The 22,946-nt window shown below is 43.3% G+C and overlaps 2 protein-coding genes across 6 annotated transcripts; one reads left to right on the top strand and one right to left on the bottom strand.

Moving 5' to 3' along the window:
- Positions 1-463: 463 nt before the first annotated feature.
- LOC119007199 (cationic amino acid transporter 2-like) lies at positions 464-7,719 on the bottom strand. 3 transcript variants are annotated; one of them, XM_037076681.1, is made up of 14 exons: positions 7,664-7,719; positions 6,442-6,513; positions 6,145-6,177; positions 5,393-5,769; positions 4,659-4,814; positions 4,421-4,580; positions 3,733-3,860; positions 3,033-3,255; positions 2,670-2,806; positions 2,473-2,575; positions 2,248-2,381; positions 1,546-1,712; positions 1,337-1,445; positions 464-1,251 (listed from the first exon to the last, which is right to left on the bottom strand). In XM_037076681.1, exons 4-14 carry the CDS (start codon positions 5,754-5,756, stop codon positions 1,124-1,126), a joined length of 1,809 nt encoding a protein of 602 aa, XP_036932576.1. In that variant the 5' UTR covers positions 5,757-5,769; positions 6,145-6,177; positions 6,442-6,513; positions 7,664-7,719; the 3' UTR covers positions 464-1,123. The 3 variants fall into 3 exon arrangements, with proteins under 3 accessions (XP_036932576.1, XP_036932575.1, XP_036932577.1); XM_037076680.1 differs by lacking the exons at positions 6,442-6,513; positions 7,664-7,719 and having other exon boundaries at positions 6,145-6,386; XM_037076682.1 differs by lacking the exons at positions 6,442-6,513; positions 7,664-7,719 and having other exon boundaries at positions 5,393-5,760; positions 6,145-6,386.
- Positions 5,660-22,328, top strand: anxa6 (annexin A6). 3 transcript variants are annotated; one of them, XM_037076676.1, is made up of 26 exons: positions 5,660-5,798; positions 9,188-10,195; positions 11,069-11,124; positions 13,169-13,253; positions 13,343-13,437; positions 13,553-13,666; positions 13,748-13,838; positions 13,927-14,006; positions 14,097-14,153; positions 15,006-15,099; positions 15,468-15,563; positions 15,658-15,716; positions 15,907-16,029; positions 16,117-16,175; positions 16,468-16,546; positions 17,172-17,253; positions 17,345-17,439; positions 17,561-17,674; positions 18,902-18,992; positions 19,098-19,177; positions 19,406-19,459; positions 19,561-19,654; positions 19,770-19,865; positions 20,382-20,440; positions 20,636-20,758; positions 21,870-22,328. In XM_037076676.1, the coding sequence occupies exons 3-26, from the start codon at positions 11,122-11,124 to the stop codon at positions 21,927-21,929; spliced, it is 1,983 nt and encodes a 660-aa protein (XP_036932571.1). In that variant the 5' UTR covers positions 5,660-5,798; positions 9,188-10,195; positions 11,069-11,121; the 3' UTR covers positions 21,930-22,328. The 3 variants fall into 3 exon arrangements, 2 of the variants coding, with proteins under 2 accessions (XP_036932571.1, XP_036932570.1); XM_037076675.1 differs by having other exon boundaries at positions 20,636-20,773; XR_005071061.1 differs by lacking the exons at positions 16,468-16,546; positions 17,561-17,674; positions 18,902-18,992; ... (5 more) ...; positions 20,636-20,758; positions 21,870-22,328 and having other exon boundaries at positions 17,345-17,404.
- The last annotated feature ends 618 nt before the right edge of the window (positions 22,329-22,946 follow it).

Genomic DNA, 22,946 nt, shown 5'->3' with positions numbered 1-22,946 from the left:
GTGTTACTCTGATACATTTGTTATCAGAGCAGCATAACTCCTTTAAGGAACAGGACAGCATGTAATGTGTGTACAAAGCGTTTGTGAATTTAAATGATGTGAAATTCCATCAACTTCATCTACATTTAACTAGATTATCTGTTGCACACATAGGAACTTGATATTTTAGGCAGTTAAAAACCTTAAAAATGGCATGTTTCTAAACAGGAATAGAAATCATGGTTTTGCATATTTGATTCAATCCATAGCATGCTGTACCCAGTGAGAACAATGTAAACCTCTCCTTCTGGGTGACCAGCTAAGCCATGGTTTTGAACATGACACAGGTAAGCTGCTGTGAACGGGCCTTTTGTTCTCCGTGCACTCTGGGTCGTCCAAGATTTTATCCAAGATTACGGGTAGAACTGGACTATTTATTAACGTGCTGTGCAGAAAATGAAAACTCCAAACTGTAGCCGTCTTGAAAACTGGATTCTTTCTTTTTTTTTTTTTTATTGAGGAATACATTTACAATACATAATTAGAAAACATATACAGTTCCCATATTTACACTTTTGAAACAATAGACAATTAATACAGTGAAATAGAAGATTTTCTGTATCTACATCGTACACACTTTTGTACAGTCTAACGCTACGTAATGATATGCAAAAAAACAACAACCCATAAGCGATTCTCTTGTTACTCATAATCATAATTAGAATTTTATAACATTTGAGTAGATCTCAACATTTTACAGGTGATAAGAAAAGTGTGATCTTGCTATTTAAGTGAAAGTGAAATTTAAATTAAACAGTTTGAGCCCTTATTTCTTTTCTTTTTACAGTGTAAGCTGCTCTGATAGTAGATTTTGAGGCTCCAGGACAAGGCTCTAACACTGACACAAGCAACACATACAGGTCCAAAAACATGAACGGCTTCATTTCAGTGTTGGCGATGACAATATTTAGATACAATAAAAACTCCATCATCATGTAATAAAGCTTAAATGTGCGATAAAAGTCAACATGTTGGCCCATATCAGCACTGGTGCATGTAAAACGAAGTGACGGGCTTAAAGCAATTACTCGCTGTAACATCTCAATCAATTTTTTTTTTTTTTTCTCCACACACACCGAGAGGCTCAGAGTTTCACTTCGTGGATGATCGTGTCTGTTTTGCCGCTGACAGTTTCGATCCTCGTCTGGCCTGTCATGAGCCTCTTCCTCTGGACACTGAAGTGCATGCCGTATCCAAAATAGATGATTAACCCTGGGGAGAGGACATGAGGATCATTACAGTTTAACAGCTGACTCGATAAAAGCCCTTTTAAACATACAAGCATAAACAATCTTACCCACTAACATCCAGATAGCGTATCGTAACCATGTGTCTGCACCCAACTGGACCATCAGGTAGACGTTGATGAATGTGCTCACTAAAGGCAAAGCTGGGACTAAGGGCACCTGTAAACAGAGAAAACACAATACATGATAAGAGAAGGGAGTTTTCGAGTTAATGTTTGCTGGGTGTCGTCGCTCTGACACACTGTCGAAATATTCTCACCATGAAGGTTGCCTTGGTGGTATTTTGTGGTTGCCTCCAGATGAAGAGGCAGCAGAGCTGCAGCGTTAAGGCGAAGATGCTGACAAGCACTATACTCCATACCTCACACTCGGCAATTTCCTTGATGCGCAGGGACAGGGTGAGACACAGTGCTAGCACGCATCCGACTGCAAAAAAAAAAAACAACAACAAGGAGATCAGTTTGTAGACCACAAAGACAGAGGAATTATCAGACCATATTATAGACTTAACTGTTTATCGATGATCATCAGCAGATTAATGAACTAGCATTTCTATAGCGCTTTACAAGTTTTGCCATACAAGGTGCCAGCTGCTCACCAGGAGCAATTTGGGGTTCAGTATCTTGCTCAAGGACACTTCGGCATGCAGCTGGGGGAGCCGGGATTCGAACCAGCACCGTTTAATTATCAGACGACCCGCTCTACCGCCTGAGCTACAGTCATCAGTAGATGACGTTAACAATTGTTAGTTGCAGTGGAGGGAAACAAAAGAAGAAGTAGACGCAGTAACTAGCTATTCAGCTACGATCAGAGTGTGGCTACTACTGCTGCACAATATCCTAGAGGTGAAGATGAGAGCGAGTATAATGTGTATTAAAATCAGATGTTGTTACAGCCCTAGTTACAGCAGTTGTAGCAGCTAAGCACGCGCAACAACTTTGGTAATGTTTGCCATACATACTAGAAATCAGCGTCAAGATGGTGACTGTTCTTGAGGAAGATGAATTGGCAGCTGGCGGCGGCCTCACTAAGACAAACTTGGGCTTTGATTCCATGATCTGTAGCTCTGTCTCCTCAGACGGACCCTCCTGGTACCTTGATTGCAAAATAAGTAACATAAATTTAATTTTGCTCAGCCTTCCATAGAAACCACTGATGGCAGAAGAGATGGATGAAATAAACGTACCTCAGTATTAAGATGCATATGGCCACCAGTGTGTAAGCAAACAGAGTGCCAATGGACATCATTTCCACCAACGCGTCCAGGTCAAACAGCAGCGCCATGACGGCTAAAAGTTACAAACGAGCAATATGGAGTTACTTCAAGTCCATGACCCTCACCACATGCACATAGAGGCTGATGAACAGCTGGAACATCTGTACCTGCCACAAATCCAGATGATACTGTAGCTACAGCAGGACTGCCCTTGGAGGTGACTTTGGTCAGGGGCTGGAAAAGCAGGCCGTCTCTGGCCATAGCGAAGAGCACCCGGGGCATCGGGAACATCGAACCCAGCAGGCTAGAGAGACAACCAGAGTCAATCAATGCCCACCTAATTTATTTGAGTACCTGGCACATTATTCCTTACAACAACATCTCCATGCAACAGGATATGAGTGATGATTTACTTTATTTAGCCAGCATTCTCTAATGACATTCATGAACACGCTACAATAACTAGAGAACCTAGCCTGGTGTGTTGTGCCCCAGGCTACACACACCATGTACTACCTGCACTTTCATACCTGGTGGACAGGGCACACAGCGATCCCACAGCCACTACATATCTGGCGGGATCCCAGCCGACATATTTGAAGGCAGCAGGCAGGGGGCTTTTTTCATCCAGCAGGTAGTAGGGCATCATCAGGGTGAGAGCAGCAGACACGGCAAAGTAGGCCAGGAAACAGATAAGTAGTGAGGCCACAATGCCTATAGGGACAGACTTCTGAGGGTTCTTCACCTCCTCACCTGCGAGGAAAGAAACAAAGAATATTACTAGCTCACTTTCGTGATGTCACTTATTCAGGTGTATTACATTACACAAGAGGAGAAATATCTTAAAACAGCTATAATTCACTTCACCAAAAGGTGCGCTTATCAAACAATGAATTAACCTGTAATAAATGTGAAGTGAAGGTTTATGCATCATCTTGTTGGCTAAGCCAAAGTGTTTATTACTGATCCTGGTAATAGACAAATTCGACAATTATTAACACAATTCCAAGCCAGGAAGGAAGCACAGGCCATAAATCTACAGAGCTTTTAGCCTCGTCTCTTGAACCTTCATCAGGTAAAATTCCCAAGACTTCATACATAGTTATGCGATAGCTGAGCTGTCAATGAGCAAACCCCGCCTGCTCCCTCTTGCTGGCAGGAGTCTGACTACATGCAACAGCACGTACACGATCACACTAATACTGACGAGGGAGGTAGTTGTCATTTTACCTGTTGTAGCGATGCAGTCGAATCCAACAAAAGCGTAGAAACATGTGGCGGCTCCGGCCAGTGTCCCACCAAAGCCAAATGGGAAAAATCCACCGTCTCCAACTTTAATAGTTTCATTTTGAACGTTTCTGCATTGGGGAGAGAACATTATTTTTATTTACAGTGATGGAATTTAACCAAGTACATTCACATAGGTACTTATGTACTATTTGGATATATTTGTAGTTCATACCCATTTTCTGCTACTATATACTATGTTTTTGAGACAAATATTATTTTGACTCCATGACATCAATCGGTACATGCCTGTGCCAGCACTGACCTTGACTTTTATAACTCTCTTGCTTGCACAAGAATATATGAAATACTGAAGGAAAGGGCCCTGAAATACATTAACTGCAAGAAAATTTGTGTTGATACTAAAGATACTTTCTGGTTTTTACTGAAGTGCTGTTCATGTGGGGCCTTTTCATATGGCCTTTTACTTTTACCAAAGTAATGTTTTAGCATTATATCTTTACCTCTACTCAAGTAACACTTCTAGCTAAATACAGCACTGTTGCTGTCTTGTTTATCTCACTGTAAATCCCCAGTGAGGTAAACAGGAGAGCAGCACTACTGTATCTATGTAAGACAGGATCCTGCACACACAGACACATTTAGAATTATATAGCTTTTTCAACATTACCCTATTGTGCTGTTTAACACATCTCCTGGACTGATTTGCCAGTTGCTGATGTCGCCCTTGATGAATCCGGAGATGGTCACAAACAGCAGCACCAGGATGTTGACCGCCGTGAAGATCTTGTTGATGGTGGTTGACTCTTTCACTCCAAATGCCAGCACACCTTTCATGGAAAACACAGTGAGTGTTTGCTGTATGTACGACTGTCACCGCGATGACAACACCGGTGCCGCCCGTTTACCTGAGAGGATCAGGATGAGGGAAGCAGCAAAGATGTCTGGGTAAGGCGCCAGGCCAGTGAGGCCCATGGGTGCATTTGCTGCAAAATATCTCGATATGTGGCCTCCTATGAGATCATCGAATGTCCCACTCCATGCCAGAGCCACGCTGGATGTCCCTGAGATGAAAGATGCAATAAAGCAATCAGCCTGGTACACTGTAGTCATAAACAGACAGCACTGATGGCCATGTCTCCATCAGTGCGTCGCCCACACCTAATGACTCAGCAACAATCACGCTTTATGGGGTTGTCAGTATGACAGAAGTGAATTTAACAAGCGGTGTACAAATGAGACAATTGTTGCTGAAGAAAACTAAACTTTCATACTTTCACTGCTAAATGAGGCACATACAGTATCTGCTTCCACCGCAGGTAAAAGGTCACAGAGTCATAATACTGATGGTTGATCATTTATGGGTTTCAGTGTTCACTGTGAGCCAAACATGTTACATAAGTGGAAACTCTTGATTTTGATTTGATTTCTGAGGATGGAAATCACAAGTTTGAGCCAGAGATTAATACTGAGAGGCATATTAAATTGGAATCCTGTCATTTCTGTACATTTTCACCATATTCATGCAACATTTCACATATTATCTTTACAACTAAACAACCATTCTAAGAGGGCTTGCTCTCAAGCATACATCATTCAGTAAGAATAGAAATAAATATATAATCCTGCGCATTACACTTGCCTATGACGTAGGAGAGTAGCAGATTCCACCCAGTGATAAAAGCCAGCAGCTCTCCAACGGTCACATAGCTGTACAGGTATGCTGAGCCTGTTTTGGGCACCCGGGACCCAAACTCTGCATAGCACAGCCCGGCGAATATGGACGCCAAGGCAGCGATGAAGAACGAGATGATGATGCTGGGTCCAGCACTGTCTCTGGCCACCTCTCCAGACAGGACGTAGACTCCGGCCCCAAGGGTGCTGCCCACACCCAGGGCCACCAGGTCCAGGGTGGTCAGGCATCGGTTAAACGTGGACTGCTCCCCATCGGGCTCCAGGGGCTTCCTCCGGGACAGGCTCGTCAGAAAGGACTTCAAGCACGCCATGCTTCTGAGGAGTGTGGATCAGGATGCGGGAAGGTGGAACAGGTGAGAGTGCAGTTTGATGTTAATGAAAAAGAGAGAAGGGAAGAGTGAGGTGACAGGAGAGGAGTGGAGGAGGAAGGGTGGCTCAGTCAACCTGTGAATAATTGTCAGGTCAGCTCCACACCCCCGCAGAGTCTTCAGTCTTTAAAGAATCATTTTTCAAAAATCCATTTTCAGGCCAGTAAATACCTGATATTTGGAGAAGGCACTATTCGTAAAAACAACAAAATGAAGCAAATTCCATGTGGTTGAAGCTTAACAGTGTCAGTATGATAAGAAGTAACTCAAGTTCTCTACTAACATTTCACTGAATTCAAATTAAGGACTGAAGAGGACAAAGGTGTCTTACCTGTTCTGTGTAATCCTGTGTCTCACAGGTGTGCTTAAGAGGGACAATTAAAAAGGATCCGTCAGTAAATGACAGTATTCATTTATAACTTGCCCTTCTCTATCTCCCCCCTGATATGATAATGCTGATGCCTGAAGTTTTCCCTGCCGCCCACAGCACAACAACAACGCCCCGCCGGAGAGCTGCACTTTACTCAACCTTCAATCACTTGCACAATTACTTCCCTGAGCATTTCTGAGGAGCGCAGGAGATGCGTTTGTGATTTGCTCGTCAACCTTGTGATAATGTTGTTCTCACCTCACCAGAGCAGTCTCATCTCAGAGATAATCCCTCCCCTCAGCTTGATGCGGGGCTACTTGTGATCAATCACTGTTCAAATCAAATGGAAGAAAAACAAAACAAAACAAAACACTGAGAAATGTTTCCTCACTACTAGAAAACCATGTTGACATTTTTTGTAGAAATTGTAAAGGACTGCACCTGCTGCACCATTTCTTTAAATAATAACTTTATTAAGTTTTTAGCTTCTGAACCACATCATTTGATCAGTTATCCCATATCATGCAGAGCAGGAATGAAGGAAATGAAAAGAAGGAAATTACACAGTGTTACATGTGTTTCTTAATTGGACTTGTTCTGTGCAAAAACAGTAAAAAAAACAAACAAACAACAAAACATGCCTTCTTTTGTGAGTGAGAGTTGTGGATTTGATGATCATATCATAATTAGCACACGTTCGTCTGGCACTGTCAATTTTGCCCTTACAGTAAGGAACCAATGAAGCAGAAACTCCTGAAAAATGAACCAAGTCTTTCTAAATCTCTGGCTAGGTCCCCACTGTCTGACCACCGTGGGTAAAACATTTATATTTGCTGCCTTTCAGACAATGTGTCGTACTCTCCAGACTGTACTGCGTGTTCTCACTGTGTGTTTACTGCAACAAGCTTGCATCCTTATCACTGCAGCTATGTTGGTCTTTTCCTGCTTCTTCGTGGCCCAATCTCAACCTGGAGGTGTGAGCCTGCCAGGTAAATGGCCCTCTGGGTTAATGAAACAGGAGGACAAAGCAGCTTTCAGGCTGCACACTTACTCTTTGAGAGGTAGCTTTCGCCTTCTCATCTCCCATCAGGGGATTTGAGCTCACCTAATCCCTCCTGGCATCTACTTTAGCAGGCAGGAGGCGAGTGGGAAGGCAGCCTGTGCGGACGCTCAGAGTACCTTTGACCAAACTTGAACTTTCCTATCTGCACATCTCGCCGGCTTGAGATACCGTAGTTTCCAGATGATGAGTAGAGTAATGCTTATCTAAACAACAGCTACCATACACGTGATGTGCACCTTTATGATCAGAGGGCTGATCTGGATCACAGTGAAGGTTCATTAATGTGTTATTTATGGCTTCAAAGAGGCCACTCAGATGTGGCGTTACAGATCAATATCACTGTCCAGCTTTAAATCACAGACGCAGGTTAAAGCAGAGGTGAGGGAGTTGATGGTAATTGTTGTTCAAGTTCTTTACCTTGTCTTCAGTCCCACGAGGAGTGACTGGTGACTGTGCTGCAAAAATATCCGCGCTGTTGACTTGGATGAAGGAAACATGATTTTCTACAGCGATATATACAAGCCTGGCCTGTGTGACCCTCCCACTCAATGGACTTACTTACAAAGTAGCCTTTCTCACTCCCGACCAGTTTGGATCATAATGTGCTCATTATTGGACGGCACAGGGTGAGAATTGTGAGCACCAAATCCTATTCAGAATGTCAAAAATGCTTTTGTGCTCACATCATTTGTTTGTTTGTTTTTGTCTTTTGTTTACACACATTTTGATCCGTGAACATGCAGGAGCCGGTGTTGCTGACAAACATAAACCTGTGTAAAAATAAATTCATATGGAGAATCAGAGCTTTTGTGAATCAGTCAGTCTTAAAAAAGAGAGCAAACACATCTGTGGGTTAAAATAACCTTTATTTTGTGTTTGCCGGGGGACGTTCATGTGTCTCGGGCTCTTATGATGAGTGTGCAGTGCATTTTCAAAGCACAAGAGGTCAGTAGACAACAGTGACATTTCATGTCCGGTGCCTCCCACCTCCATGTTTTACCTCATATGGTCCCCTCTCACTCTGAACACTGGTGGAGGGAAAATCAGAGACGATCCCAGGTAATAAAAGACACAAGAATAAAGGAATAAGTCAAACGACACATCTTCGTGACAGACCAGGTGCAGCAGGCGGTATGAACAAAAACTGTCCCTCCGGTTTAAACAGTAAGCAGAGTTCAGGATGTCGGGTTAACCTTACGGGCATTAACAAAGCAAAATGAAGTCAGTCATTATGCTGAGGTTGGGTTCCAGTCAGAGTAAAACACACTGAGTCACGCTTCTGCTACGGTGTCTATCAAAGGCGTTCACCCCTTTGCCAAAAAAACCCCAAATTATATTGACCATGACTCCATCTTTAAAAGCAATAACAGAAGGGGGTGTATACTTTTTATAGGCAGCGTATGACACTACACTATCGCCTCTGTGCTTCCTGGTAGTCTCCTCTTCTCTCTTGCCATGTCTCCTGCCAGCAAACTCCACACATAAACATTAACATAAAGCAACATTGTGTAACTTTTTACCTTAAATTAACAGCTTCGGAGTCATGTTGATAGGTCAGTGTCTTGTAATAGGGTTATGGTGGTCGCAAGTGAGAGGGCGGGATCACAGCATTACATGCATGTCTACTTCAACATACAAGTTTTCAACACATAACACTGTGATGATGTTACGAGTTCTGTTTGTAGTCGGCCCCTACATTACATCTGACCTGGGATTTGTATCTGTGACAGTGGTGTCTCACCCAGAAACTATGGGGGGTGCCAAATCGCACAAAATGCCAATTTCTACATAATGTTCCTTTAATGAATTCGTGTTGAAAATAGTGCCCGTACATGAGGCAAGGTTGCATCGGTGTTTGTGCCTCCTCTGACCAGAGTTCATGTAAATTCACAACAGCTTCTATTCAGTTTGTTTCACCTTTGTTCCTCCTGTGATCCACAGTCCTGACATGGCCTCCCCCTCTCCGGTGTCTCCTTCCCGCTCTTACTGGAACAGACGCCTGGCAGGACAGAAATAGAGCGGGCCGGCTCTAACATCAGTGCCAGCAGGCTCCCCTCACATTTGAACTCTCAGTCATGTGACACAGTTAACAAATTCCAGCAGTGGATAAGTGAAAACGAGAAAAAGAACATAGTAGCGGAGGGCAGTACACAGTAACAAGAGCATAACAGAAACAGAAACAGTTGCCAGGAATCTCTTTGTTACATCACACAAAATACTCATAGAAAAACCTTTAATATCATAATATCATAATATAATATTTTGTAACTGGATTAAGAGAATAGTTCTGTTCAACATATTAAAGGGACAAATTAAACAAAAAAAATTTTTCAAGACTAAATTTACATGTATGAATTAAACAATTTGCCAGCAGAATAAATAGATTTATTGAAAATGTGAAATCTTTGGTTTCTGAACAATTCTCCAAAACACTGGCTACTTTCAAGAACACCAGAAAAATGTGTTGTGCAATATTGGAATAGCTTTTACTTGTTTTTTTGTTTGTTTGTTTTTCTTTAAATAGAGAAATGTATAATATCGACACATTTTTAATCGACAAAATATGGAAGCAAGAATAGAGGCTGCCCTCCAGATGCAGACCGAGGCGTGCGTAAAATGACGCGTCCTCCGGGAGTTAACGTCTCAGCTTGGACTGGATATGAGCCGCTCACATAACTTTTTACATATCACTCTCTTTACAGTCAGGCATTACCGGGCTACATTCAGCCTCCCACACACACAGACAGATTCGAGAGAAGCTGCGTGAGACAGCGCCGCAATCGTTGCGTCACAGAGGACGCGTAACGGGACGGCCCGAGGTGTGGAGACACGCAGCAGCAGCAGAGCGGCCGAGGCGGGGACAGAGCTGAGACTGCAGGACCACTCTCACCGGACACCGACACGTCCCTTGCACGGCGGGTTAGCTATCTCGGAAACATCTTCAGCCAGGTAAAGGGTTCTCCTTCTTCCACAGGGACGACAGATGACGATAGAGATACACGGGAGAAGTTGGCCGATGCGTCATTATCACATGTGCCAATGATTTGCAGCGGGCAGCAGGACGCCCCCCTTTGGAGACAGTCCAGTGAAGTGCATGAGTGTGTCTGAAAACGACGTCTATTACATCTATGACGTCTTTGGTTCGCTACAGAGGAGAGACTTAAGTTAATCTACGGTTAGATCCTCCGAGGTGTCTCGGTGTAGGGTGCAGAGAAGGGCGTGGCTCTGTCTATAGAGAGGCCCCGGTCCCCCCAGACCTTCAATCTGACATTAGGTGAAAATGTGCAGGCTATTTTGGGAGAGCTTCACTTCTGTCTTAAACAAACAGTACAGGGTTTAAACCCTGAACTTTACTCTTCTCTCTCTGTAGTGTGTCGAAAAAGCTGAATGGGTCTAAAAGTCAACATCTGTCCTTTTAGATTTGAGTCTTTTATATTCAGACATGCAGTTAGAAGGACAAAGTCAACACACCGTGAGCCTCCATATGAATTGCTTGTCTGAATGGCTGCGTAATCCTGTAGGTTAAACTGCTGCAGCATGGAAAATGTGACTGAATAGTTTTCCGGTCACTCTGGCTTGATGAAAATTCCTGCAGCCTACGAGCCTTCTTTAGCCTGATAGAAACTCTGTTCTGTTCCTCACAGTTACTGTAGGTGGGGATCAGTTTTACAGCACAGCGCACCCGAGTGGACCACCTCATCAGATTTGCTGATGATTTGCTGACTGATGAGTCATGACCATGCATATTGTCTCTTTGGATGGGAATGGACACGTTCACCCTTCAGCCCTACATCAGCATTTCTCTCTCTTTCTCTCTTCTAGGCCTGAAACTACTGATTCCTGCACAGTGTTGACACAGACGACCAAATATAGAAATGGTAAGCTGACCGGACCTTTCTCTTCTCCTGTTATGTGAGTACGATGTGGACTTTATAGCCTTTCTGGATGGTTCTGTGCAGCATTTGTATAAGGTGTCGACAGAGAGAGGTCCATTTTCTGCCATCGGCCACCATGTGAGTCGTCCCCATTCTAAAGGCAGCAGTGTAGGGTGTCACCGCTACCTGGGGCGTCGCCTGCACATCTGATCGATGCACCTGACAGCCTCTTTTCTAAAGACAAATTGTATTGTAGAATTATTTAAAGGTTGTGGCAGACGTCCAGCTTTATTGTCCGAGCTGTGAGCCATCCCGGTGCCAGTTGAGGTAGTGCAGCGGAAGAGGAAGGAAGCAGTAGAAATTAAGCCCACAAAATTAAATCCACATGAGGACTTAACTACGTTTGTTAAGGTCCTGTTGCTAGGGGCTTGTGTTTGTGGCCCCGTTGCCATGTGGGTGAAGCCCTCCAGCTGTCGTGAGGAGTGATGGTCGCTGTGGAGAAGCAGAGCACATTTTGGCTGCCTTCCTCAATGCAGCAGTAATCGCTACAGCAGCAGCTGCAGTTTGAGCTTTCAGTGTGCAGGCCAAGTTTCCCTTTTTCCCACATGACTGAATGTGTTACATCACAACTTCATTCAGCGATATCCTTACACAGAACTCTGTTCATATGTGCCCCGGTATGATCGACCTCCCACAGAGGGGGCTACTCTCTGTGCAACCTGACCCCCTGCTGCTGGTACACACCCACTGTCCCTGCCCCGACACACACTCAACAAACTCTCACGCAGCAGGTTTTCCTCTGATCGGCTGGGAGCGAGACAGGTGCAAGAGGCCATCTGCTGAACTGGCAGACTTGGCCTCCCCTCCCGTCCCAGTGTCTTGTCAGTGCCACGTTTACACTATTGTGAAAAAAGCGTGGATTTAGCCAGCGCACTGTTAGTAAGTATTAGGCAGAAAGAAGCCTGACTCCCCTTAGATGGGAAGAGTCTGTCTTGGTTCAGGTGAGCAACATCTGCAAAGTCGTAGCCAATGATAAAGGAAAAAACATTGGGCACAGTGTGCAGTCCGATACTTTATTTAAGTAAAAGTACCAATACCACACTGAAAGACAGTGAAAATACTCTATCAGAGTAAAAGTCCTGCATCCAATACCGTACATAAGTATCAGGGGGTAAGTGTGAGTGTGTGTGCTTGAGTGTAAGATGTAGTGTGTGTGGAGGATGTTGGAGGCTGGAAAACCAACAAAGGAACATGTGCTGGTGGAGGGAGAGATGAAGAACAGAGCAGAGGAAGACATGGCCATGAGAGGCGGGGCTTTTATAGTGGGTACACCAGGCCCAGGTAGAAGCTCCGCCTCACGGACAGGCTACCTGCTGCATAATGAAACGAACAACAGGATGAGTGAGTCGCAGGTGGCCCTCATTGTAACAGAGCAACAATACGCTATATGGCAAATGATACGTTATAGGCTTTAGAGAACAGCACGCAATGTGAACAAAGTTATATTTTAACGAAAATGAAAAGAATAGTAAATAACTCTGCTTTATTTATAAAGCTATTTAAACAGCCACAGCTGGGACAAAGTTATGTACATAAATAAGAAATAGAACGTAAAACATAAAAAAACAAACATAAAAGACAGTAAAAACAATAAAACAATAACAATGTTAAAACAATAAAACACTAAAACAAGAGCAGAGTCTCATGCTGGGTTGAGCGAGGAGCAGTGTTGTGAGCACCAAGAGAGAAAAAGATTTAAAGAATAGTTAGAAGAAGAGGATTCAAGAAGGCCAAAGAAAATAAGAACAACTTGAAAAGTCAGAGAATCACAAAGTCAGTGCTCTATATCCTCTGAGGACCATGACCGCTTAGTACTGACTTTCATAGTAATGCATTAAACCTTTATTTAAGTACTGTCATCACTAGAGCCTTTCTGGTTGCCTGGCAGACAATGAAAACAGACATTGTAGATATTACTGTGTTCTTGAATCATTGCAGTTAAAAATGTTACGCCTCTTTACTTCACTTGTACTCTTTTTACCTCCAGGTGTTCAGAGGCACAATAACAGCTGCTCCGGACTTTGATCCCAGCGCTGATGCAGAGGCTCTTTACAGTGCCATGAAAGGGATCGGTAAGTGCCTCAGCGCTCCGTGACCTTTCAAAGCTCAGTTGCGGTGACTGAGACAAGGTTGTTGAAAAGTGTTGCTTTGTGTTCTGCAGGTAGTGATAAAGAGGCCATTTTGGACCTGGTCACCTCAAGAAGCAACGCACAGAGGCAGGAAGTCATCGCAGCGTACAAAAGCAACTTTGGAAAGGTACAATAGGAATCCTCGAGAAACAATCTTCTCATCGCTTTTTCTTGTGCTGATAAAGAAACAAATTTGTCACTAACTTACAACACATTTAATTTACCTTACTATGTCTCAACAGGACCTGATAGACGACCTGAAGTATGAGCTGACGGGTAAATTTGAGCGTCTCATCGTCAGCCTGATGAGAACCTCAGCCTACCACGATGCCAAAGAAATCCATGATGCGGTCAAAGTAGGCGTCCACCTCTCTGTGATACACTCATCTAATGAAACAAAGGCTATTTGATATTAAACTTGATGCTCTTGTTTCCAGGGAGCTGGAACAAACGAGAGATGCCTTATTGAAGTCATGGCATCGAGAACCAATCAGCAGATGCACGACATGGTGGCAGCATACAAGGATGGTAAGATACGTCAGATAAGATGTCATTAAAACAACACGTTATGTGTTTAGCACATCCCAGCTGTTTACATCGACATCTGTGTCTTCAGCGTATGGCAGGGACATAGAGGAGGACATAATCGCAGACACTTCAGGTCACTTTAAGAAGATGCTGATTGTTTTGCTTCAGGTCAGTTCACAAAGGATCTTATAGCATCGTCAGCGAAGTATTCAACCAATGATTAATCAGCAGTGTACTGTTTTGGTTTGATGGTTCCAGGGGACCAGAGATGAGTCAGGAGTGGTCGACGCCGACCTGGTGGAGCAGGACGCGCAAGTGAGAATTTAAAGACTGTGACTTTATATGGCCTTCTTTTAAAAACCAGCAAAGAGTGTAACATTTTTTGCTTTGTGTGTGTCATTTTCTTTACGCTGGTCGTGCTTTTGAATATTTTTTTTTTACATTTTAACATGTAGGTGACAATATGCTGTGACTGTATACCAAAGATTTATGCCGAAATTATTTAGAACATTGTTGGAACAATCAAAACACATATCAACAAGACTGAGAGTCTACAGCCTGCTAGTGGCTGCGCTTAGATATAGGCTCACAATGACAATGCGAACATGCTGTTTTCTTCGTGCAAAATGAAAGTTTGTAGACTTAGTCCTCATGGAGACCATGAATTTATGTACAAACCAGCTCATGCACACAGCAGTAGCTGGGGTATCTTAATGGTGGGACCGACTGCCTCACTGACATTGCTGTCCTTCAAGCATCTCTGCGGAATTTCTGCATTGTGCTAGAAGCCGGTCGTTACTTTATGTTAGTGGACGTTTCTTAACTCACATTAGCTACGGTTAGTGGAGCTGAGAGAGGCAGCAAGACGAGGCAGCTCAAGTCTGGGGGAAAACCCAACCGAGGAAGTCCACAGAAGCATTAAACAACTTACACTGATCATCCATAGGCTTGTATAGGCAATGCTAGAGAGATGGGGAAGGTCTCATTTTTCATGTCTCGTTGCAATGTGCCAAAAAATGGCCAATAGAAAGGTGATTAATACATATAGAGCCCTGTAGCTCAAAACATGAAATTGTCTCATCAAGTTAACCAATGAATGATTGGTTGTCTGAAAGGTTTAGGTTTTTTCTACATCTTCTCATCCTCTGCTTTCGTTTCCCTCTGTAGGACCTGTATGCAGCTGGAGAAGAGCAGTGGGGGACTGATGAGGCCAAATTCATCATGATCCTGGGAAACCGGAGCGTGACTCACCTTCGCATGGGTGAGAGCAGCCCCCAGGGAAATTATCACAACAGTGAGGCATCCAGGCATTCCCGCCGTGACCTCCAGTCTCTCAGGAGTCGGTGGCACCTTAAATGCTCAAGACCAGGGGATGATGAGGCGGCGCAGCACAATTGTGTACAAGAACCATCAACCTACCACTGATCCTTCACTGTCTGATACCCAGCCCCCTCAAAATCCTAGAACTGGGACCATGAATATCTGTTGCAAGTTTAATTGCAAGAAGTGAAAAAAACTTGTGACTTTAGCATTGCTGAACTTACATTTCCTGCTTAAGACTCAATTAAAGATAAGTCACTGACCTTGAGACACATAACATTATCTAATGTCATCCTCTTTTGTCGTCAGTTTTCGATGCATACGAGAAGATTGCAGAGGTGTCCATTGAGGACAGCATCAAGAGCGAGCTGTCCGGTGACTTTGAGAGGCTGATGCTGGCTGTTGGTAAGAAACACACCTAGACTTTCTACAGCGCAATATGACGACATGGGGAATGTCGAGTAGACAGTTTAACGAAGGACTCTCTTCTTTCACACAGTCCAGTGCATAAGGAGCGTTCCCATGTTCTATGCCAAGCGTCTTTACAAGTCAATGAAGGTAAACGTGCCTGCAATGAAACAGCTGTTCAGTCCCGTTTCAAACTGTATGCAGGCATATATACCGAAGCAACGCATTTTTCCTCCTGGTGGCAGATTTCCATCTAACTTTTTTATTTTTGATGATGTTTAAAATGCATTAGGACTACTTTGCATCCTGACCGTTAACATTTGGCCTTTTATTTTTCAAGGGTCTCGGTACAGCTGACAACACCCTGATCAGGATCATGATTTCTCGCTCTGAAATAGACATGTTGGACATTCGGGAGTGTTTCCGTTTGAGATATGAGACGTCACTTTATAACATGATTAAGGTTGGTGAAACACTTCAAAAATGTACTGAATAGCACCAGATTACCGTACAGCTGTAACTTGATTCTGTGTGCGTTTGGTCCTGTCAGGATGACACATCAGGGGATTACAAGAGGACTATGCTTAACCTGTGTGGAGGAGACGATGAGTAAGTAGCAGTTTGGCTGCAGGCAACGGCAGCAACCAGATGGGGGCGATAAAGCACAACTTTTCAGGAGTTATTACTTCCATCAGAAAACAGAAACGGTTTCTTGACTTAATGTGAGAAATATATTGTCATTGCAGTGCGTGGTGAAGTTGATATCCAAATATATTTTTGAAAGCAAAGCTGCAGTGTTAAGTTTATTTAATCTTACGTTCCCAGACATGTGCCCTTTCTGTACAACTCGAGATTTCGGCTTTCCTGAGTGTGATGTCTTGTGTCAAACTGATCGTTGCAGCTTAGCTGGAGAGTTCTTCCCTGAAGCTGCTCAGATAGCCTACAAGATGTGGGAATTAAGTGCCATGACCAAAGTCCAGGTTTGGACCCTGTCTGCTCTAGAAGTGTGTGCATGTTTGGCTTGGCACTGGCATGCCTCCTAATTACCTGCTGTCCCTGCGATGACCTGCTTCTAGCAGTGCCACAAACTTGCGCTGTCGTCTGCACAGTGAAGGCTTTGTGTAACCATGGATACGATTAGTATGCTGTTCACTCACATACAAACAGTTTTTGTTATCATGCACTCTCCAAACCTCTGATTGCCTCGCTTTGTCTGAGGAGTGAATGTCAGAAAGATCTCAGCGTTTTGGTCAACAATAGCTCGTCCCACTAACGCTCAATGAAAATCACTTGCTTTTCAGCCTACCCACCTTTTCGTTGTTGACAGGGTCACGGCCTCTGACCTGGAGAGGGCGCACGCCCTCTCACACGGCATGAGATTATTATCAGAAATCTTAGTATGGTGTTTTCAGAATTATGATCTCATCAGAATAATTGACTCTTTTCTCTTGTGCATGTTCAGTGCTTTGAGCTTACACATCTGTTGTGTTATATGCTATTTAATTTTATAAAGTATTGTATCAAGTGAAACTGTCTCATCTATATGTGTGTGTGTGAGTGTGATCACTAAATCACACTTCTAACTGTGTCCCTCCTCTACATCAGCTGAGGCCAACGCTCCGCCCTGCAGCCAATTTTGACCCTGCTGCTGACGCTCAAGCGCTGAGGAAAGCCATGAAGGGATTCGGTATGCGACCCTGAAGGCTAATGCACATTTACACTGCCACAGTTCTACAAAAACATGTTGTGAGAACGTTACTGCCTGTTGCCACCCACAGGAACAGACGAAGATGCAATCATTGACATTGTTGCGCAGAGAAGCAACGCTCAACGGCAAGAGATCAGACAGGCCTTCAAATCCCTCCTGGGAAGGGTGAGAGGAATTCATTACAGGAAATCCCCCCCAAAATAAGTACTCGTGTTGGAATACATTTCTTTACCCTTCCTGTTGCGAGTTTATAATGACTCAGTGTGTGTGTTTAATCCATCCTCAGGATCTGATGAAGGATCTGAAGTCTGAACTGTCAAAGAACTTGGAGAGGCTGATCATTGGGCTCATGCTGACCCCTGCAGAGTTTGATGCCAAAATGATGAGCAAGGCAATGGAGGTACAGTTGTTCTTCGGATGTTTTGGTGCCTCCAGGATCATGGTTGGCATGGTCGATTTAGTTACAGCCGCAACTAAATATTATTATCATGGTCGATTCCGTGAATTATTTTCGCTTTTTTTTAGTTGTTTGGCCTTAAAATGTCAGAGAAAGTTTAAAAAAAGCCAATTACTGTTTCTGAAGGACCAAGACGTCATCATCAGAAGCCTTGTTTCCATCCCAAAGCCAAACACATTCAGTTTACTGTCAGAGAGGAGTAAAGAACCCAGAAAGAATTGGCATTTAAGTCAATTTTTACTTCACCCGCCTACTTAATTCAGGCAGCTATTTTTAAATGAGTCAGACCAGTTAAAGCAACAGTATGAGACTTTATGGAGAAAAGTAGTTGATTGTTGAGTCTCATTCCATCCATCCATCGCCCTGAACAGCCAGTTAATCTAAAGATTGACTCTTGTTCCCAGATCGTTGGAAAAACAGATGCTTTGGGTTTAAGACACAGGACTGACACCAACCCATCCTGTCAGCATTGGAAGACCGAGGATTAAGACTATCAATCTATTACCTTTCTTCTGGTTCACTTTAAAAGTTACATAGTTGCTATAATTAATTATCTGAATAGTTGGCAATTAAATTAATAATTGACAACTAATCGATTCATTGATGAACTGTTACAGCTCTAGATGTAGTAGAGAGAGAATTGTATCCAAATTGTATTTGGAAGTGAAATAATATTGCATATTGGGCATTTAAAGATTCACAACACTGAGCTAGGGCTGAGCGTTATGGCCTGAAAGGAACATTGCAATATTTTTGGACTAAACACAACAAAATCTCCTCTACAGCACTTAATGACAGCAAGGTGACAAAATCCCAGTATATTTGGCAAAATACCTCAATATTGTACATTGTGTTGTATGTTAAGTTCATCACCTTACTGTAATGCAGCCTTTAAAACCAGGAAAAGACAACACTTTTACAATATCCGAAATCTAATCTGATATATAGTCTTAATATATAGTCTCATATCATCATATTAATGTATTGGCCTGCCCTGCTAGAAACCTGACTCATCGTCTAATACAGAGAACATTGTTGAACGGTCATAAGCACTGCAAGCAAATGCAGGTTATGAAAAATAAAACCAACAAACAGATAGACGCTTCCCCAGCTGTGTGATTCTCGTTCATCCCGTTTGTCTTATCGTGCTTAAACTCTTCATCTCATCAGGGCGCCGGGACGGATGAACACGCTCTGATTGAGATCCTGGTCACCAGGAGCAATGAGGAAATACATGCCATGAACGCCGCTTATCAGAATGGTGAGTGTGGTGTTGGGTTAAAAAAACAAAAACAGGCCTTTTAAAATCACTTTGTTGTTCTGGGAATCTTTTACACGCCACATATCTTGTTCCCACACTTGACAGCCTACAAGAAGTCTCTGGAGGAAGCCATTCAGTCAGACACATCAGGCCACTTCTGCCACATACTCGTTTCTCTCGTGCAGGTAGAGTCGATCATCATGAGAACTCTGACTGTGTTTAATTTCCACGCCCACTCACTGGTTGCAGTCTGTCTGATGACTGTAGCAGAGAGCAAAATGGTCTCATTTCATCAAATGCATGTTTTTTCTTTCACAACCTCTCCTGTTACACATCAAAGAACGCAAAATGTTCCTGGTGAACCACTGAGATTTCATCATTAATATACATTTAGCCATGTTTACTGTGTTCAGGGTGCAAGAGAGGAGGACCCTGCAGACGTGGAAAGAGCAGATGCAGATGCTCAGGTGATTGTTATGTTTGTTATTGTTTGACTTTAATATGTCATTGTGTTGAAACATGAAACGAGGGAAGGGGTTTAAATGTTTGTTCCTCCTGAACTAACCAGGAACTTGCAGATGCATGCAACGCAGACTCTGACGACATGGAGATGAAGTTCATGAGTATTCTGTGCACCCGGAGCTTCCCTCATCTCAGGAGAGGTAAATGTCAACACAGAAACATCACAGTGATCAGTGAAACAGAAACATAAATGTGCCTCAGTCATAAAAATGGATCCAGCCCGTGATAACTGATCGAACCTCTCGCCGTCCACAGTGTTCCAGGAGTTTGTCAGATGCACCAACAAGGACATTGAGCAGATCATCAAGAAGGAGATGTCAGGAGACGTGAAAAATGCCTTTTATGCAATCGGTAATAGCTGTCTCTTTCTTTCTCACAGTGTGTTGACAGGTCTTTGGGAGTAGTACTGCATATGTGAAAAAAAAGTAGCCAAGGAAAGCCAAAGGAAGCTGCATGTAATCTAAAAAAATACCCTCTAGTGATGTCACCCCCCCTCCCCCCACCCCGTGTCTAAATTGCATTCTGGGTAATGTGGGATCCAGGTTTTGAGAAGGAAGAAAACTGTGTGGAACAGAAAAAGCCAGTTGTTGAGTCTGAGAAGGTTTTCCAAACCTTGTGCCTACATTACCCAGAATGCAACTTGGCCATTGACTGAACATCAAGCTACAAAATACTTAATGCTACTTTTTTGACATATGCAGTAGTACTCCCCAAGACCTGTGAACACACTTTCATGTGTACAGGCGGTGGAATTACCCTTTAGGTCTCATAATATCCTGCTTTTGAGTTTGTCACAATGCACACTGCTGTGGACGTCTGTTCTGTGTCCCCTCCTCAGCTCTTTCTTTGTCTCTCCTTGCTTCGCAGTTCGCAGTGTAAAGAACCAGCCCTCGTACTTTGCAGACCGCTTGTACAAAGCCATGAAGGTATTTATACACAGTGCTGCAAATGTGCTGTTTAAATCTAGCTTCAGGTCTCCGGATGACACAAAAAGCAAGCGATAAGGTCATATCTGTCGGTGCATGGGATATATTAAGCATGTTTTTTTTTTTGCTCTCAGACAGTAGCAGCTACTGTAACTGAATCAGAATAAACAAAGTAACTATTGATGTCCTCTGCAGGGCCTCGGCACAGACGACAGAGCGCTGATCCGCATCATGGTGTCCCGTTGCGAGGTCGACCTTTTCAACATTCGCAAGGAGTTCAAGGAAACACACGACGTGTCTCTGCATGAATTCATCCAGGTAGAAACCATGATCGTAAGTCGCAGTCCTCGTCTACTAACGCTCGTGTTTGGCGTGTTTGTGTTTTCATCTCATCTGTGTGTCTCTGTGGAGTTTTTTTTTTTTCTTTTTTTTTTGTCTCATGGCCTTTATCGTGATCTGTGTTTGTGTGTGATGCACATCCTTCTTTTGCTGCTGCGGTGGGGTGGTGGGGAACGGTAATCTATAGCTTCCTGCGGTGGACTACGGGTCTGTGGCTACTGCACAGCTGTTTAGGAATTTCCCTTAATGCTCAACTTCCTCTGTGTGATTGGCTGACAGCCGCAGAGACAGGAAGTCTCCCAGAAGCAGTTCTATAATAACTTGCAGATGAAATCACCGTGACATCGATACAGGCAAGCAAGTAGGGTGCCCTGGATTAGCTTTTCCAGACGTGTGATCAGATAATACACCAGGAAGGACTGTTATACATTGTTTATTTTGAAGAAAATTTGCATAGATTGTCAGCTGCAGCTGCAAAGAACGATTTGAATTGAAGCAATTTGTCAAAAAATGTCAGATAACTTAAATATTTAGTAAATAAAGAGCCAAAGTAAAAGTTTTATGAGGAAGGCCATACAAGTCCCCTGCCTGTACAGTAAATAATGATACCAAATACTTTGTTCTCACTCTGTTAATAACCTCTTGCATCTTTTGTTTTTGTTAGCATGCATGTCTCTCTTTGCTTCCAGTCTTTGTGCTAAGCTAAGCTAAGCTAACCACTCACTGTGTGCAGTTCCATATTTACTGTTCAGGCGTGAGAGTGACTTCAATCTTCTCATCTAACTCAAGAAAAGAAATCAGTGCTATTCCCCAAATAGGGAACTAGAGAGTTATTCTCTCATATAATTGAGATGATTATAAAGATAGAAATCAGCTGATATGAAGGGCATTTCCACTTTTAAGGTTTTTGTGACTTTTGTCCCCATGACACATTCATTCAACATTAAGTGAAGGATAATGTCGCTGTTATGTGAGTGAGAAGCTTTCCAGTTTCAGCTGTGTGATTAACAGACGTCAGCAGACACAGTGAAAAGAGTATTTTCCATTATCTCGAGCTCCTATTGTTTTTGTGTTTTCCGTCATTTTCTAGGGTGACACCTCAGGAGACTACCGTAAAACCCTGCTGATGCTCTGCGGAGGGGAAGATTAAACCTGTCACGTCTCTCCAGCTCCTGTAAAAACCCTGAGAAGATCCCAATCCCACAATGAAACTGTGGTGGTTAGTGTCAGTATCTGTTGTCACTGTTCCTAAACTGCTGCCACTCCTCAGCCAAACCACGTGACCTATGACCTCCCAGCTGTCAAAGCCAGTGTTTCAGCTCTCACGTCTGATCAACCTGTCCAGCAGGATGATGTCTTTCTTTCTTTCTTTTTTTAACAGAGTCATATATAACACTAAAGATGTCCATGTAAGTGATAATTGGTGCTTCACATGTACTTCTGATCGGAAATTAACTTTGTCACAGTGCCTTCAGATTGCAGGCCGTCCAATTATTACTGTCATTTTAAGGTGTCACACATACCTGAATAAAATGATGAGGAATACAAATATGTTGTTTCAGCTTTTTTTCTTTTCTAAAGGGGCAGTTGTATTTGAAATGATTAAAGAAACCAATAAAAATATGAACATGATGTGAATCAGTAGCAGTTGTGGCGTTAATGTATTGTGTTGCGGAGATATCTACTGAGGTTAGCATGCTAACTGGCTAGCCCTGGCCCGTCCCGGTCCAAAGCTCCTGTGCTAGCAGTGTAAACAGTGAGACTCATCTGGTCCCAGTGTGAACCTGTAGCTGCAGTGCTAACTGAGCTCACTAGCCAAAGGCAGCTGCAGTTAGCTGTCACTCGGGATATTCAGCCTCCTTTTTTGTTGTGTGAATCTGACAGGTGGACGATTTTTGAACTTGTTGCACCTTTAATAAATCAAGTTCATGTTAAATGTAAATCATATTAGCTCACATTCTCTCGCTAAATCTTACTCTTTTTTTTTTTTTTTTTTTTTACAGTATGTGTTCTGGGTGGGGTGCCCTGGCTCGTATATGGCAGGCCAGTTCAATGATTAACTGTGTTGATACTGGCAGCAGCACTGGGCTGAGCAGAATAGGAACTAGAACATTTGACATTAGAAAACTCCCGTTCCAATTCAGTGCCTCCTCTGGCTCACACACTG

Source organism: Acanthopagrus latus, chromosome 18, assembly GCF_904848185.1.
Source record: "Acanthopagrus latus isolate v.2019 chromosome 18, fAcaLat1.1, whole genome shotgun sequence".
In the NCBI taxonomy this organism is placed as follows: domain Eukaryota; kingdom Metazoa; phylum Chordata; class Actinopteri; order Spariformes; family Sparidae; genus Acanthopagrus; species Acanthopagrus latus.
The sequence above is the reverse complement of the archived record's forward strand: the minus strand, read 5'-3'. Positions and strand labels throughout refer to the sequence as shown.

Excerpts from the sequence above, each read along its gene's own strand:
- anxa6 (XM_037076675.1), top strand. Across the intron at positions 14,007-14,096 it reads TGCTGATTGTTTTGCTTCAG|GGGACCAGAGATGAGTCAGG; the intron begins GTCAGTTCACAA and ends TGATGGTTCCAG. Across the intron at positions 20,441-20,635 it reads GCTTGTACAAAGCCATGAAG|GGCCTCGGCACAGACGACAG; the intron begins GTATTTATACAC and ends TGTCCTCTGCAG.
- LOC119007199 (XM_037076681.1), bottom strand. The coding sequence starts at position 5,756 with ATGGCGTGCTTGAAGTCCTTTCTGACGAGCCTGTCCCGGAGGAAGCCC. Across the intron at positions 4,581-4,658 it reads CCTCATCCTGATCCTCTCAG|GTGTGCTGGCATTTGGAGTG; the intron begins GTAAACGGGCGG and ends TTTCCATGAAAG. Across the intron at positions 1,446-1,545 it reads CCACCAAGGCAACCTTCATG|GTGCCCTTAGTCCCAGCTTT; the intron begins GTGAGAATATTT and ends CTCTGTTTACAG.